This window comes from Lagenorhynchus albirostris, chromosome 3 (assembly GCF_949774975.1).
Source record: "Lagenorhynchus albirostris chromosome 3, mLagAlb1.1, whole genome shotgun sequence".
NCBI lineage: Eukaryota > Metazoa > Chordata > Mammalia > Artiodactyla > Delphinidae > Lagenorhynchus > Lagenorhynchus albirostris.
In genome coordinates this window covers 90,832,554-90,849,041 of record NC_083097.1, presented here as the reverse complement: position 1 = coordinate 90,849,041, position 16,488 = coordinate 90,832,554, and the positions used below count along the sequence as shown (strand labels likewise).

At 35.4% G+C, this 16,488-nt stretch overlaps 1 protein-coding gene and 1 non-coding gene across 2 annotated transcripts in view; both read right to left on the bottom strand.

Annotated features, from left to right (window-relative positions):
• CAMK4 (calcium/calmodulin dependent protein kinase IV) overlaps window positions 1–16,488 on the bottom strand; it is a 217,151-nt gene that overhangs the window by 94,486 nt on the left and 106,177 nt on the right. Inside the window, exon 2 of the mRNA XM_060146187.1 lies at window positions 8,018–8,096. Within this exon, the coding sequence (XP_060002170.1) occupies window positions 8,018–8,096 (79 nt within the window). The remainder of the gene's footprint in view (window positions 1–8,017; window positions 8,097–16,488) is intronic.
• LOC132518941 (small nucleolar RNA SNORA18) lies at window positions 11,676–11,806 on the bottom strand. The gene has a single exon (XR_009540054.1). It is a non-coding gene; the product is annotated as a small nucleolar RNA SNORA18 (small nucleolar RNA).

Here is a 16,488-nt window from a genome sequence, read left to right as displayed (position 1 = left end):
TGGGTCCCATTCTTATTAGCATTATGCTTCTTTACTGTTAAAATTGCTGGAGTGGCATATGGTGATTTGAAAATGCTTACTTTAAAAAAAAAGCTGTTGTTAAGCTAATTCAATACTGAAAATTATTTGGATCTCTTCTAATCAATTTCCTTTGCACACAGTCATTCATTTTCTCTCTTTCAGCAAATTAATGGTTTTGGAGTTTCAGGACTTAATCTTCTCTTAGCCTTCTTTCTCTCCGCTCTTCTTACATTGTCTGGATGAACACAGCTTTGATCATCATTCAACTTTGTACCACAAAGAAAAATAAAAATTTGTTAAAATGTTTTTCCCTGTTAACACTAAGATTATAGCTTTTCCCCTTCTCACTAAGATAGGAATCCTAAGTTTGCTCTGAGGCTGATCTGTGTTCCTTCTCAGCTTTCCTGGTTGTGGTCCATCAGGCACCACTCCCCAACTCTGATCTCCTTGGGCTCCTCTCAACTTTCCTGCTGCCCCGCACCTCTCCTTTGGTTACAAGGTCTTTCCCACTCAGTTCTCTGAGAAGTTTCTAGTCTCTTTCTTCTACTAGGGTATGGTAACATAAGCTCTTCCTAAGATTTCCTCTGGTTTGGGCTAGTCACCTCCTTTTTGCCTCCATAGGCTTCATATAAAGGGTGAAGATCACTTTAGATCCAACCACTCACTACTTGTAAAAGTACCAGAAGGTTGGGACTTCCCTGGTGGTGCAGTAGTTAAGAATCGCCTGCCAATGCAGGGGACACAAGTTCGAGCCCTGGTCCGGGGATATCCCATATGCCGTGGAGCAACTAAGCCTGTGCACCACAACTACTGAGCCTGCGCTCTAGAGCCCGTGAACCACAGAGCCTGCACACCACAACTACTGAGGCCCGTGCACCTAGAGCCCATGCTCCACAACAAGAGAAGCCACCGCAATGAGAAGCCCGTGCACCACAACGAAGAGTAGCCCCCGCTCACGGCAACTAGAGAAAGCCCGTGTGCAGCAACGAAGACCCAACGCAGCCAAAAATAAATAAAATTAAAAAAAGAAAGTACTAGAGGGTTAAGTGTGATAACTTGAGCAGATGGTGTAACTGCAAAGTATGTTTCTTTCTGGGTAATAGCACACAGGCCAGTGCCTATATTCTCAATCTCTCTCTCCCTACTTCCCTTGTATCAGCTTGCCTCTGAATTATGTTTACTTTTTAAAAGGCAACAAAATGCCTGTGAAAGATCAATAAAATGAGAGGATAGATAAGTGAGCTGAATTGTGACAGATTCTAGCAGCGTTTCTATCAAGCAAGAAAACAAATCAAACTGCAACGACCAGTTCTCTGCAAGAATGTTCAGACTTCCAAGTGGATCTTTGAACAGTAAAGCATACAAATCAGGCCAAGATTTTAACATTCCACCCTGCTACCTCTCTTCTCTTGTAGACATATACTTGTCACAAACTGAATAGAAATATCCCTATTCCTATTCCAGGAAACCTGGCTTAATAGTCCCTATGAAAATCAATAGGTTCCAACTGACAGAATGCTTGAAGAAGTTTCACTTCACTTGACACAGCTTGTTATCAGCAAGCTACTTTCCTTAATGTGTTCTGAGACCTCAGTTGGGCCCAAAAAGTCCATTTGAGCTAGTGATTTATTATTCTCCTCTCCATCACTGACCAAGGGAGACCCTGACTCCACTTCTAGAGCATACCCATTAGTTGTTAAAAGTAGTTATAGCAGTGTTTAATAGACACATATCTTTAACCCAGATTGACCTAGCCATCTCTCTTACGTATATCACAGAAATTGAAAAATGAATGGCCTGTGATCAGTTTTCCATGTTCCCAAAGGTTAGACAGAAAGAGACAAGAGCAGGTAATCCTCAGTTTGCCAAGTGGTATAAATGTTATTCTTTCTATTTCAGAACTGAAAAACCTGAAAACTCCTCTAATGGAGACATCCTGGAGATTCAACTACCAAGAATTTGAGGGAGGCCTGTGTACCTTCTGTAATTTAATCTAGAGCAACTTTTCAAAGTCTCCAGCAGCATCATAGTTACATACTCAAAGAGCTAATTCATAAGAACATAAGGAAAAATGAATACAAATTAAAAACTAACTCATAGAATGATCAGCAAGTCACAACGTGTGGCTCTTCAACTAACTGAGAGGAGGATAAAAGGCCTCTTTTATCCTTTAGTACTTAATGGAAATTTTATAAAAGTTAGGAACATTTACTAGGTGAATGCTAATTAAATTATTCAAGAAAAGCCTTTCCAGAAATCTATAGATCACTTTACATTACAATAACTAAAATATGACAAAATTTAGACCTAAAACAGCTTCTAAACTATGGATCAAGTCACAGTGCTCCAATGTCAAGAATCAGAATAGAGCAGTAGGGTTGAAAGTGTTCCAAATCTAGGAATCGCGGGCATCCAAGATTTGTCTAAGTATGAGGTCATATGACCAGAAATGATATAATTAGTTTATTCATACAGCAGTATACAATATGTCTGGTGCTGCTTACTGCTTAGTTTTCAATCAAGCTAATGAAAATACGAGAATTACACAGAATGAGCTGATACTATTATAATATAAAATATCTGTGTGGACCCATTACAATTAATAATAAGAACAATGTTCACCATTTATTACATGCTCCCTAGGTGCTGAGAAATATTTTACATAAGTTATCTCATTTTAATTGTTACTAAAATGCCACGGGCTAGATGTTCTTAAACTCATTTCACAGATGAAGAAACTAAGATTGAGAGATTTACATAACTGTTGTAGGGTCACACAGGTAGTAAGTGGCAGAAGTGGTCCTGAACTCAAATTGTCTGGCTCCACAGCCCATGATCTTACCCCACAACCACATAGCCATTCTTAAGGAGAGTCAGAAGACCTATACATTCTGAACTTATACACTGAGATTGGCTCTCAGACTCATAAATTCTGAATTTACACACTGAGAGTAATTCTTAGACTCAATACTGGGTATTTCATGCAAGGATTTTATAGCAATCTGAATGCAATCTTTTTCAAGAGTTGAGCCACATGGCTAGAAATGTCATCATGATTTTAGAATTCAAATATTTGTTTTCAAAATTCCAGGGACACTATAAATGATTGATGATCATAATTTTCTTAAATCTCAATCAGTTCTTGAAAATGAGCCATATTGATAGGCCTGAAGTGTGATTATTTAGACACACCCTAGGGGATGTACTCCTTAGGAAAAGAGAGAATGCCTGTGACTCATTCCTGAAGTAGTGACTCCATTATCACCAAAATTCTTCAAAAGTTGTGATTCCATTTAACTCAGCAAAAGTCAGTCCAGACTGAAGGTTCCATCTGCATAATCTGTTCAAATTTTGACATTTTCTTGAATCTATTATTTTCCTTCTGTGCAGTTTTAAGTTCAGCATATTAAAAAGTCACGTAACTAAATAACATCAATAAAAAGGTCCCATCTTGTAAATCACTTATTGTCCCACTACCCGTGTCTGTCAGAATCTTTTAACGCCCCAAAGTTGTTCATCTGAGGACACAGCTTAGAAAATCTTTCTACTCTACTTCAATTTCTTCTAAATATTGCATAAAATGGAGATGATGAAAGGCTCATGAGTGAAGGAAAAAAGGAAGCCTTGTTTCCTTCACCCTGGATTCGTTTTACAAAGTTCACAGTAAAAGTTTCACTGATATCTGCAAGCCAATTACATACAAGGTAATGAGGTATTTATGGGCAACAAAAATGGCACTGCCTGTGAATCTGTAACTGTTTTAAAATAAAAAGTTACAAAATGGGTCACCTTTCCCAGGAGGAGAGTAGGTATGGCACTCCTAGTGACTTGATGAGTTCTTCAGTCCAAGAATCTCTAATACTATGTGGAAAAAAATTTAAAAAAATAAACAATCAAAAGAGCCCTTCAATTCATTTTCCTCTCTTGTCTACCCTCACTGCCCTCAAAGCTTTATCCTCATTAATGACGTGATGAGACAAATGGATACTGTTTCCGGAAAAGTCCAGGATTTTCAGTATAGTAAAACGTTGGTTCAATTATCATTTTCTGTTTTCTGGCACTTCAATACATCTATAATAGAGAGTCACTGGTGTTTATCAGGACATTTAGAAACTGTAAGATCTTGTAATGCTTTCTGAATGTCCAGAGAAAAGTTATGTTGAACAGGATCTCAATGTTGAAGTTTGGTTTAACTCAAATTTTCTCATATACTGAAATTCTGAAATCTAGCATGGACACTAGTATACTGTCCTAAATTTAATAACTATTGATTTTTGCCATATTTTTTTTTCTCTCTCTCTCCCTATATGTGCACACACATACACACACTCACACTTTTCTTTCATTGTGAACTATCTGAACGTAAGTTGCAGACATTAATGATGTTGGTTGATATGTATTTTAATGTATTCTAATTCTAGAAATTGTAGTTGTCTATAGATAAAGAACATGGTATTATATCCACATATAAAATATATGGTAATTTAAAATATTTTTATTATAATTACATGTTAAGTTCCCACAAGGATATTTTATTAGCCAAAATACCCAACTGTCTGAACATAACAAGCTACTTTATGTTTATTATCAGTATTAATTCTGTCCTGTACTTGACAACCAATGGAATGTGGATTTCTCCATAAGAGTAGATGCTTTAGTCTATCTTCCTATGGATAAATTAGAGTATTTGTCTATCACTCAGACATATGAGTGCTTAATGGATTGTTAATGATAATCAGGGTGTTTTATAGGGGGAATAAGTCCCTTACTGCCAATGTAAACTAAATCCTTCCTAAAATATTAAGCTATGAGAAAGGAACATAATATTGCCACAAAATAAATTTTGGGTAAACTGTCCTGAAACAGCTTTTAAACAGATCCTGGGGAAGAGGATTATTGTTATCAAATAATTAACTTGTGGAAGAGATAGGGAAATTTTCTTGGACTTAAAAACATTTATATATGAATCTAATCACCTATAAAATGGATAGGTTTTCTTATGTTTATTAGTTTCTTGAATGTGATAAAAGTTTTATTCAACTTCAGATAGATTATTGAGTGGAATATTTTGAAATTCACCTTAGAGGTCCTCTTTTATTGATAGGATTTTGGATGGAATTGTGTTCCCCCCTCCAAAATATGTTGAAGTACTAACCCCCTAGTCCTTAAAAATGTGACTTTATCTGGGAATTAGTTGTTGTAAATATAGGTAGTTAATTTAAGATGAGGTCATACTGGAGTAGGGTGGGCCCCTAATCCAATAGAACTGGTGTCCTTATATGAAGAGGGAAATGTGAACACAGACATGCAGAGAGGGAACATGATATGAAGACATGCAGGGAGAAGACTGCCATGTGACAATGAAGATAGAGATTAGAGTGATGCAATGACAAGTCAAGGAACATCAAGCATTGCTGATGGTCACCAGAAGCTAGGAGAGAGGCATGGAACAAATTCTCCATCAGTGCCCTCAGAAGGAATCAACCTTGCCGTCCCATCCCCTTGATTTCAGACTTCTAGACTTCAAAACTGTAAAAGAATAAATTTTAATTGTTCTAAGCCATCCAGTTTATGGTAGTTTATTACATCAGCCCTATGAAATTCTTACAGATAGTTGATAGATGATAGACAGACAAACAGATATAGACAGATAATCTTTCAAACCTCTTAAGTTTGGGTCTAATCATAAAATGAGGACCCAAGGAATTATCCCATGAAGTGGTATAGTAGCCCCAAAGTTGTTAGTTGAACCACATAAAATTGCCATTTTTTATAGGTCAAGAATAGTTTAATAGATGAAGTTTTATGTGGCTCAATCTAATAAATAGATTACACAGATCATTCAAGTTTTCTGAAGCTCACTTTCCCCGTCAAGACCAGATCTTTAACTGAATTTGCTAGAAGAATACTTTGTTTCCCCTACATCACTTTTCCTCCATAAATAGATTCTTAGTCTTAAAATAAGATCATAGGCTTCATTCATTTCATTTGGATAAGGAAGTTCTGTCTTCGTGACCTATATAGAATTAAACACTGGAGGCAATTTCTCTTTGAGGTTTTGCCTGCTATTCCTCTTGTTTATACATCTCTGGGCATGGTTGATTCTAGGAGACAATGCTGGGAATTCCATCTATGTTAAAAACTGAGGTTTCTCCAGGGGATTTCTCTCATTCCATTTGGTACAACAGTAACTGTGTTTGACAACATCTGCCTTACTGCATCGTTCTGCAGTTCCATCTGACACTTGGTTCCCGTCCACATTTTCTTCGTGCCTGTCTTCTGAACAAGATGTTTCCACAACAGAGGTGGAGGAGAGAAGACAAGGGAGGGCAAATCAGAGCTTTACTTTCTCAATGAATAAAAGTCATGAACCCACCAAGTGTCTTCACTTCTCTCTTATTCCAATTCATTCAAAGATTTTTGACATAAATATTCTCTAAACCAGCCCCTTGTCCTTTGGGATTCTGAGCATTCACAAGTCATTTCTGAATACTCATTTTCCTAGATGTTTATATAGCTAGTGCCTTTCAAAGTTTCCTCAACTATGAAAATAAAATAACCACACACAAATTTTACTGACAATTTTTTAACCAGCAAGAAATGATACAACCAAGTCCAAAAACATCTCTTGTGTCACTACTGCTAAAGCATGCCAATATAGTTTCATGAAAAGCAGATGTTTAACAGGAAATTCTATTTCATGAAATTTTAATAATCCTTAGTTCAAATACATTTTATGACTATATGAAATTGATTTAAGAGAAAACTCCAAAGCTTATCAATCAAAAGCTGCCTCTACATTCTGGAATCATTGGCTACACCAAATAGGAAATCCAGAATAAAGACCTTATTAGGAGCAATTGCCATTTAAACTATTACCTTCTTCAGTTATACTGTTCTTGGTGCTTGAGTGGCCTTAAATTCTAACAGATTGTTTGAAAATGTCATTCTACTTCTACCTGACTGAAAACATTGTGCCATTATTCTCTTCTTCATTATATGAGAGTCTAAAATTTCCGTGTGCCAGACAATACATAAACAGTTGGTGATATTAAGCTGACTTTAGAAAAAAAAAAATCCCTTGGCCTCAAAGAGGTATTATTTGACTTCAAAAGTTACAGTATGTCTCTCCTCAGCATATGTTACACCTGGGTTTTCAGAAATATATATATTTCACATATTTGTTCACATAAAATTTGAGAAAGGAAGAATTTGCTATAAAAGAATACGTTGTCTTTTTGTGGTTTTATAAGGGGAAATTACCTAAGGACAGAAAGTATAAGTAGGGCATTACAATGACAAATATTCTCTGGGGCACAGGGAGTATAAAAATGCCAGTATTACATGCTGACATTTGTATTTTGAACTCTCACCTTAGCATTTCTTACTTATTGGAGATGAGCCTAAGTAACTTTTGCCCCCTCAGCTCACCTACAAGCTTAGGGCAAGAAAAAAAAATCCGAAAACAAAATCCTTCCTTCTTGTTCAAATATGAACTTCTTCGATGAGCAGGTTCAGTCCCAGATACATTAGCATTTGCCTGGTTGTACTTTACTGAAGTAAACCCACCATTTGAAAATCAAGTAAGAAGCTGATGACTTCTTTAACAAATGCATCTATTTGTGTTTCATTTAGGTATTTTTAAATAGCAACCTTTTCTAGTATATTAAATTGTGATTGGAGATTATATAAATGTACACATATATCTGAAAACATGACAGGTATACAAAGCAAAGTTTACCTGGAAACTCTAAATGTCTTTCCATTCCATACTTCTCCTCCCCACAACTGTATCTAATTTGAGATCCAGTTGCTTTCAAAGAATCACAATTTCCATCAAAAAACAACCCATTTGGCTGCACTCTCATAATCATGATTCAAATGAGTTAGCTGCACATAGCAGCTCTCTGGCGCTTTTGTCCTTCGAATCAGGGCTCCTGCCTTCTCCAGGTCACAGATCCCTTAGAGATGCTATTATATAATGAAACAAACTTACTGTTTTCTTTAACACTTTGAGAGCATAAGGCTTCTGGGTCCCCTTCTGTTTGCATCTGTATACAATGGATGTAGCACCCCTTGAGGGGGAAAAAGACAAAAAGAAAATGTTATGCTTTGGACAAGAAATTAAGGGGAAAGCTTGAAAATAAGTATGTCTTACATTTACCCTCATAACTGACAAGTGTTTATAAGTTCTATTATAGGGCTGGCCCAACTGTTGAGAGGATTTTTTTCTCATAACTAAAGATAGTGTGCTCAGATTTTCCTGTCTGCTCTTTTTCTCCTAGCTCAACGCTATACAAGTAACCTGCCTAAGGCTGTTGCCTTCAGTCATCTCTGGAGAAGAGTAAGCCTTATGGCTTCAGTGAGAGGGTTTAATTTCAGCACTAGGCTGTAAGGGTCAGGAAAGTCTCCACTACTTGGCAAGGGTGCTGGGAACCCTTGAGAATTTACACCACTTCATTTGGTTCCCTGGCATTCTCCCAGAGCCAATATTATTCCAATAGAGATACCGGTTCCTTCATCTTGGTGAATACTGCTACCACTTACTCACACGTGCCTAACAAAAATGATTACGTGAAATGTCCAGGAGAAAATCCTATTAAAATGGTCAAAGATATACAGAGAAAAAGTAAATTTATCACTCTATAAAAAACTTGGAGAAGTAGAGAAAGTTTTTTACTTGTAATGCAGAATGGTAAGAAGAAACTCAATAACTATCTTTATGTATGTGATACATGTGTGAAGTTACTAAAAAGAGAACATTAAAAAGCAGGACATTGTGGTTCTGATGCTTCCTCTCCAGTCATGAGAGCAAGAGAACAAGACAGAGATAAAAAGAGACGGAGCAGGCTTAAGTACAACTTTAGAGAACTTCAGATAAGTCTTAAAATAAGATCAGTTGAAGTAAATCTGTCATACTTTAAAGATTAGGCCAAAGGACCTCTCATGATACATTCAGTCCAGTGGTTCTGAAATTCTAAGAAAGAACAAAAGAAATATACAAATCAAGCATATTCCAAGCTACCCACGCACATCAAATTTTTAATAGACCCAGCAAGAGTCAGGAACTGGTGGTGTAAATGCTAATAGGTAAGAACAATTTCAACACATTTTTTTTAAACTGTGGTAAGATATAACAAATACACAAAGAAATAAAGAGTTGCAACGGAATAAATGGAGGTAAACATAAAATTCTATTTTCTTTATTTTTAATTGCTCTAAATTATATCTATATAAAGCAGAAATATTAATTCACTGTTTATGGCATATGTAAAAGTAAAATGTATGACAAAAATAGCACAAAGAGTGGGAGAATTTGAGATAATACTGTTAAGTCCTTATATTACATGTTAAGTAGTATGATATTATTTAAAAGTAGACTCTGATTAATTAAAGATGTATATTGTGTAACCTAGGGCAATGAATAAAATAATTTTTAAAAGAAAAAAGTCAATAATGAAGCTAAAATGGAATAATCAGAAATGAAATGCTGGGGAACAAAATAAGAGATTAAAAAATAAAACAACTAACAATATGGTGTATTTTAATCCAATCATATAAAAATTACATTAAATGTAAATTTCATAAGCATATCAATTCAAAATAAAGATCATCAGTCACATGCTACAACAGACTCCACTTAATCTTCAGTCTCAATCTGTAGCAATGACCTAAACAAATAATTCCATGTTGTTTTAAGAAAATTTTGTTTATGCTGAAAATCTACCACACTAGTATACCCTCCAAATTTTTTGTCATATGTAAACTCGTTCAGCCAATGACTTGTTTCTAATAAATGACTCATTACTTCAGGTTCAAAAAAATAAAGTAAAGATCATCAGATTAGATTGAAAAAATCAAGACCAAACTATACACCATATACAATTAACCAATTTTAAATATAAAGGGTAAATAGGTTAAAAATAAAATGATAGACGAGAGATACTATGAAAACACTAGACAAAAGAAAGCAGGAGTAGCTATATTAATATCATGTCAACCAGACTTCAAAATAAGGATAAAGATGAACACGACTTAATTATTACGAGGTCTATTCCACAAAATGACATAACAAATGTAAATGTGTATGCACCTAACAACAGTGCTTCAAAATACATGAAGCAAAAACTGATAAAACTGAACAGAGAAACAGACAAATCCACAAATACAGCTGGAGACATCAACACACCCTCTCAGCAGTTAATAGAGAAAGCAGAAAAATTACCACTGAGGATATGGAGGACATGAACAACATTATCAACTAAACTAAGTTAAATGATATTTAGAAAACACTACACAAAAACAGCAGAATACACTTTCTCTTTGAAGTTAAAAGATTCATAAACTTGATTTCCTGACTTAGTATAATGCTACAGTAAACAGAGAGTGGTATTGAAAGAAGAATAAACATGTAGACAAATGGAATGGAAAAAAGAATCCAGAAATAGTTGTACACATATATGGCTAATTGGTTTCTGACAAAGGTAAATAAATAGGCGATTTGGTGGAGAAAGGACAGTTTCACCAAGTATAAATAGTGCTGGAACAACTGGATACACATATGCAAAAAACAAAAGTAAAAACAAAAAGCCTTTATCCAAGCTCACAATCTATGAAAAAATTACTCAAAATGGATCATAAGTATAAATGTAAAACCTATAATTCTAAAACTTAAAAAAAGAAGAAAATTTTGTGACCTTTAGTTAGGCAATGATTTCTTACATACACAGCCCAAAGCACAATAATTCAAAGAACAAAAAATAAATTGGACTTCATTTAAATTAATAATGTTTGCTTTATGAAAGACACAGACAAGGAGAAAGTTTTTATAATCACATATCTGATAAAGGACTTGTATCTAGAATTACATACAAACTCAAAGCCCAATAATAAGAAAGTAATGCATTTTAAAGATGGGGCAAAGATTTGAATACATATTTCACCAAAGAAAATATATGGATGGCAAAAAGCACAAAGAAAGATGCCCAACATCATTAGTCATTAGGGAAATGCAAATTAAAACCACAATGAATCACTGTAGAAATCAAAGAGGAAATCAAAAAATACCTAGAAACAAATGACAATGAAAACACAACGACCCAAAACCTATGGGATGCAGCAAAAGCAGTTCTAAGGGGGAAGTTTATAGCAATACAATCCTACATCAAGAAGCAAGATATATCTTTTTTTTTTTGTAAAGGGTTTTTTTTTTATGATGTGTAACACAAAGTTATTTAAGTCAATAAATTTTTAAGGAATTTCACACGTTCTGATTCTTTCCACTGCCAATCACCTTAGTTCCTCCAAACTCATAATCTTCAAGATAAAATAGCCCTTTCAAAAAGAAGTTATCATGTGAGTCAGCCCACAATTCTTTTAGTTAGGCTTCTTTGATCTCCAATGAAATATGGACACACTCCAAAATTCCCCACCTGTAATCTTTGGGATCCAATTTCCTCAAGTGATTTACTTTAGGACCATGTTTAGGGTCAGGAGATGGATCTGCCTGGTTCTGAATTTGACACCCTCTAAAAATGTATTAGGTTCAAATCATATTCACTCCTAAGCCATCACACCCTAGAACAGTACAGATCATTGGGATATGCCAATATCTAAGATAAAAAGTTTGTTAGGTTTTTCATAGTTTACTTGGCAGCTGTCTTGTAGTTCTTTCCCACAGATCTAACAGGTAGTTCTATGAGTAAAGGAAACCACACAGTTAATCTATGAGGCGTTTCCAACCATCTAGGTTTACAGAAAAAGCCCCATCGGGATAGACCTCAACAAGAAATATCTTAAATAAACAACTTAACCTTACACCTAAAGCAATTAGAGAAAGAAGAACAAAAAAACCCCAAAGTTAGCAGAAGGAAAGAAATCATAAAGATCAGATGAGAAATAAATGAAAGAGAAATGAAGAAAACAATAGCAAAGATCAATAAAACTAAAAGCTGGTTCTTTGAGAAGATAAGCAAAATTGATAAACCATTAGCCAGACTCATCAATAAAAAAAGGGAGAAGACTCAAATCAATAGAATTAGAAATGAAAAAGGAGAAGTAACAACTGACACTGCAGAAATACAAAGGACCATAAGAGATTACTACAAGCAACTAATGCCCATAAAATGGACAACCTGGAAGAAATGGACAAATTCTTAGAAAAGCACAACCTTCCGAGATGGAACCAGGAAGAAACATAAAATATAAACAGACCAATCAAAAGCACTGAAATTGAGAATGTGATTAAAAATCTTCCAACAAACAAAAGCCCAAGACCAGATGGCTTCACAGGCAAATTCTATCAAAGAGCTATACCTATCCTTCTCAAAAATCTTCCAAAATATAGAAGAGGGAGGAACACTCCCAAACTCATTCTACAATGCCACCATCACTCTGATACCAAAACCAGACTAAGATGTCACAAAGAAAGAAAACTACAGGCCAGTATCACTGATGAACATAAATGCAAAAATCCTCAACAAAACTACAGGCCAGTATCACTGATGAACATAAATGCAAAAATCCTCAACAAAATACTAGCAAACAGAATCCAACAGCACATTAAAGGATCATATGCCATGATCAAGAGGGGTTTATCCCAGGAATGCAAGGATTCTTCAATATACGCAAATCAATCAATGTGATACACCATATTAACAAACTGACGGATAAAAACCATATGATAATCTCAATAGATGCAGAAAAAGCTTTCGACAAAAGTCAACACCCATTTATAATAAAAACCCTCCAGAAAGTATGCATTCAGGGAACTTACCTCAACATAATAAAGGCCATATATGACAAAGCAAAGCCAACATCATTCTCAATGGTGAAAAACTGAAACCATTTCCACTAAGTTCAGGAACAAGACAAGGTTGCTCACTCTCACCACTATTATTCAACATAGTTTGGGAAGTTTTAGCCACAGCAATCAGAGAAGAAAAAGAAATAAAAGGAATCCAAACCAGAAAAGATGAAGTAAAACTGTCACTGTTTGCAGATGACATGATACTCTATGTAAAGAATCCTAAAGATGCAACCAGAAAACTACTCTAGCTAATCAATGAATCTGGCAAAGTAGCAGGATACAAAATTAATGTACAGAAATCTCTTGCATTCCTAAACACTAAGGATGAAAAATCTGAAAGTGAAATTAAGAAAACACTCCCATTTACCATTGCAACAAAAAGAATAAAATACCTAGGAATAAACCTACCTAAGGAGACAAAAGACCTGTATGCAGAAAACTGTAAGACACTGATGAAAGAAATTAAAGATGACATAAATAGATGGAGAGATATACCATGTTCGTGAATTGGAAGAATCAATAATGTGATAATGACTATACTACCCAAAGCAATCTACAGATTCAATACAATCCCTATCAAACTACCAATGGCATTTTTCACAGCACTAGAAGAAAAAATTTCACAATTTGTATGGAAACACAAAAGACCCCGAATAGCCAAAGCAATCTTGAGAAAGAAAAATGCAGCTAGAGGAATCAGGCTCCCTGACTTCAGATTATACTACAAAGCTACAGTAATGAAGATAGTATGGTACTGGCAGAAAAACAGAAAGATAGATCAATGGAACAGGATAGAAAGGCCAGAGATAAGCCCACACACATATGGTCACCTTATCTTTGATAAAGGAGGCAAGAATATACAATGGACAAAAGACAGCCTCTTCAATAAGTGGTACTGGGAAAACTTGGCAGCTACATGTAAAAGAATGAAATTAGAACACTCCCTAACACCATACACAAAAATAAGCTCAAAATGGATTAAAGACCTAAATGTAAGGCCAGACACTATAAAACTCGTAGAGGAAAACATAGGCAGAACACTCTATGACATAAATCACAGCAAGATCCTTTTTGACCCACCTCCTAGAGAAATGGAAATAAAAAGAAAAATAAATGAATGAGACCTAATGAAACTTCAAAGCTTTTTCACAGCAAAGGAAACCATAAATGAGATGAAAAGACAACCCTCAGAATGGGAGAAAATATTAGCAAATGAAGCAACTGACAAAGGATTAATCTCCAAAATTTACAAGCAGCTCATGCAGTTCAATATCAAAAAAACAAACAACCCAATCCAAAAATGGGCAGAAAATCTAAATAGACATTTCTCCACAGAAGATATACAGATAGCCCACAAACACATGAAAGAATGCTCAACATCTAACTACTCATTAGAGAAATGCAAATCAAAAGTACAATGAGGTGTCACCTCACACCAGTCAGAATGGCCATCATCAAAAACTCTACAAACAATAAATGTTGGAGAGGGTGTGGAGAAAAGGGAACCCTCTTGCACTGTTGGTGGGAATATAAATTGACACAGCCACTATGGAGAACAGTATGGAGGTTCCTTAAAATACTAAAAATAGAACTACCATATGACCCAGCTATCCTACGACTGGGCATATACCCTGAGAAATCCGTAATTCAAAAAGAGTCATGTAGGGCTTCCCGGGTGGCGCAGTGGTTGAGAGTCTGCCTGCCGATGCAGGGGACGCGGGTTCGTGCCCCGGTCTGGGAGGATCCCATGTGCCACGGAGCGGCTGGGCCCATGAGCCATGGCCGCTGGGCCTGTGCGTCCGGAGCCTGTGCTCCGCAACGGGAGAGGCCACGGCAGTGAGATGCCCGCGTAACGCAAAAAAAAAAAAAAAAAAAAAGTCATGTACAACAATGTTCATTGCAGCTCTATAAACAATAGCCAGGACATGGAAGCAACCTAAGTGTCCATCGACAGATGAATGGATAAAGAAGATGTGGCACATATATACAATGGAATATTACTCAGCCATAAAAAGAAATGAAATTGAGTAATTTGTAGTGAGGTGGATAGACTTAGAGTTTATCACACAGAGTGAAGTAAGTCAGAAAGAGAAAAACAAATACTGTATGCTAACATATATGGAATCTAAAAAAAAAAAAAAAGGTTATGAAGAACCTAGAGGCAGGACAGGAATAAAGATGCAGACATAGAGAATGGACTTGAGGACACGGGGAGGGGGAAGGGTAAGCTGGGACGAAGTGAGAGAGTGGCATGGACTTATATATACTACCTAATGTAAATAGATAGCTAGTGGGAAGCAGCTACATAGCACAGGGAGATCAGCTTTGTGCTTTGTGACTGCCTAGAGGGGTGGGATAGGGAGGGCTGCAGGGAGACGCAAGAGGGAAGAGATATGGGGATATATGTATATGTATAGCTGATTCACTTTGCTATAAAGCAGAAACTAATACACCATTGTAAAGCAATTATATTCCAATAAAGATGTTAAAAAAACCCAAAAGACAGAATAAAACCACAATGAGATACAACTATACTCTTACTGGAATGTCTAAGAAAAGAGAGAGAGAGAGAGAGAGAGAGAGGCAATACCATGGCTGGCAAGGATGTAGAGCAACTGAAATTTATACACTGCTGGAAGGAATGCAAAATGATACAGCCACTTTGGAAAACAGCTTTGCAGTTTCTTATAAAATTAAGAATACCATACCATTGAAAGCTATGTTCACTCACAAATTTGAACATGAAACTTTATAGCAGCTTGTCAGTAATCAGGAAACACTACAAACAACTCCCATATCCCTCAACTGAGAAATGAGTAGAATACTCATAAATAAAATGGAATGAACTAGGATACACACAATAACTTGGATGATTCTCTAACATAGTATCCTAAGTGAAAGAAGCCAGGCTCAAAAGGATGTATATTGTATGACTCCACTTATATAATATTCTTGCAAAGACTGTAGGGACAGAAAATAGATCAGTGGCTAAGAAGTGAGGGACGGACTGACTACAAGTGAGTATGGGAGAATTTCCTAGCATAATGAAATTGTTCTGTATCTTGACTGTGGTGGTTTTTACATAACTATATACATTTGTCCAAACAGGTAGAACTGTGCAATAGAATGGGTGAAATTTATATAATTTAGAGTTATACCTTAATAAGAATACAGTAAAAAACCTTTCCAAGAAAACTGTATTGTTCAAAAGTAAGATTAAAAAACCACACTACCAAAATGTAGCCTATAACATTCAACTTACTCTATTTTCATTTAATGGCAACTGGTGAAATAAAAAAAAAAAAAAGAAAGAAAATAAAAAAGAGAAAATAAATATAAAGGGACGTGATTTGCAAACATTGAAGAAAACTAAAAATTTAATTTTAATTTTTATACCAATTGAAAAATTAATATTATTCAAGAATTCATGTAAAAGAAAATATATTAAATAGCATCCATTCCTTAATTTCCTTATCATAGTAAATTAACCTATCAATAATTTCAATATATAAATCATTACCATAACAACAGCTTTCAAAGAAATTTTAACAAAATACATTCTTGTCTGATCAAGCTCAAGATACAAGTATGCTAGAAATAACAAAAATTTTTTAATTTTTGTGTATGAAGAATCCATTAAGAATGTCCAATTTATTTTG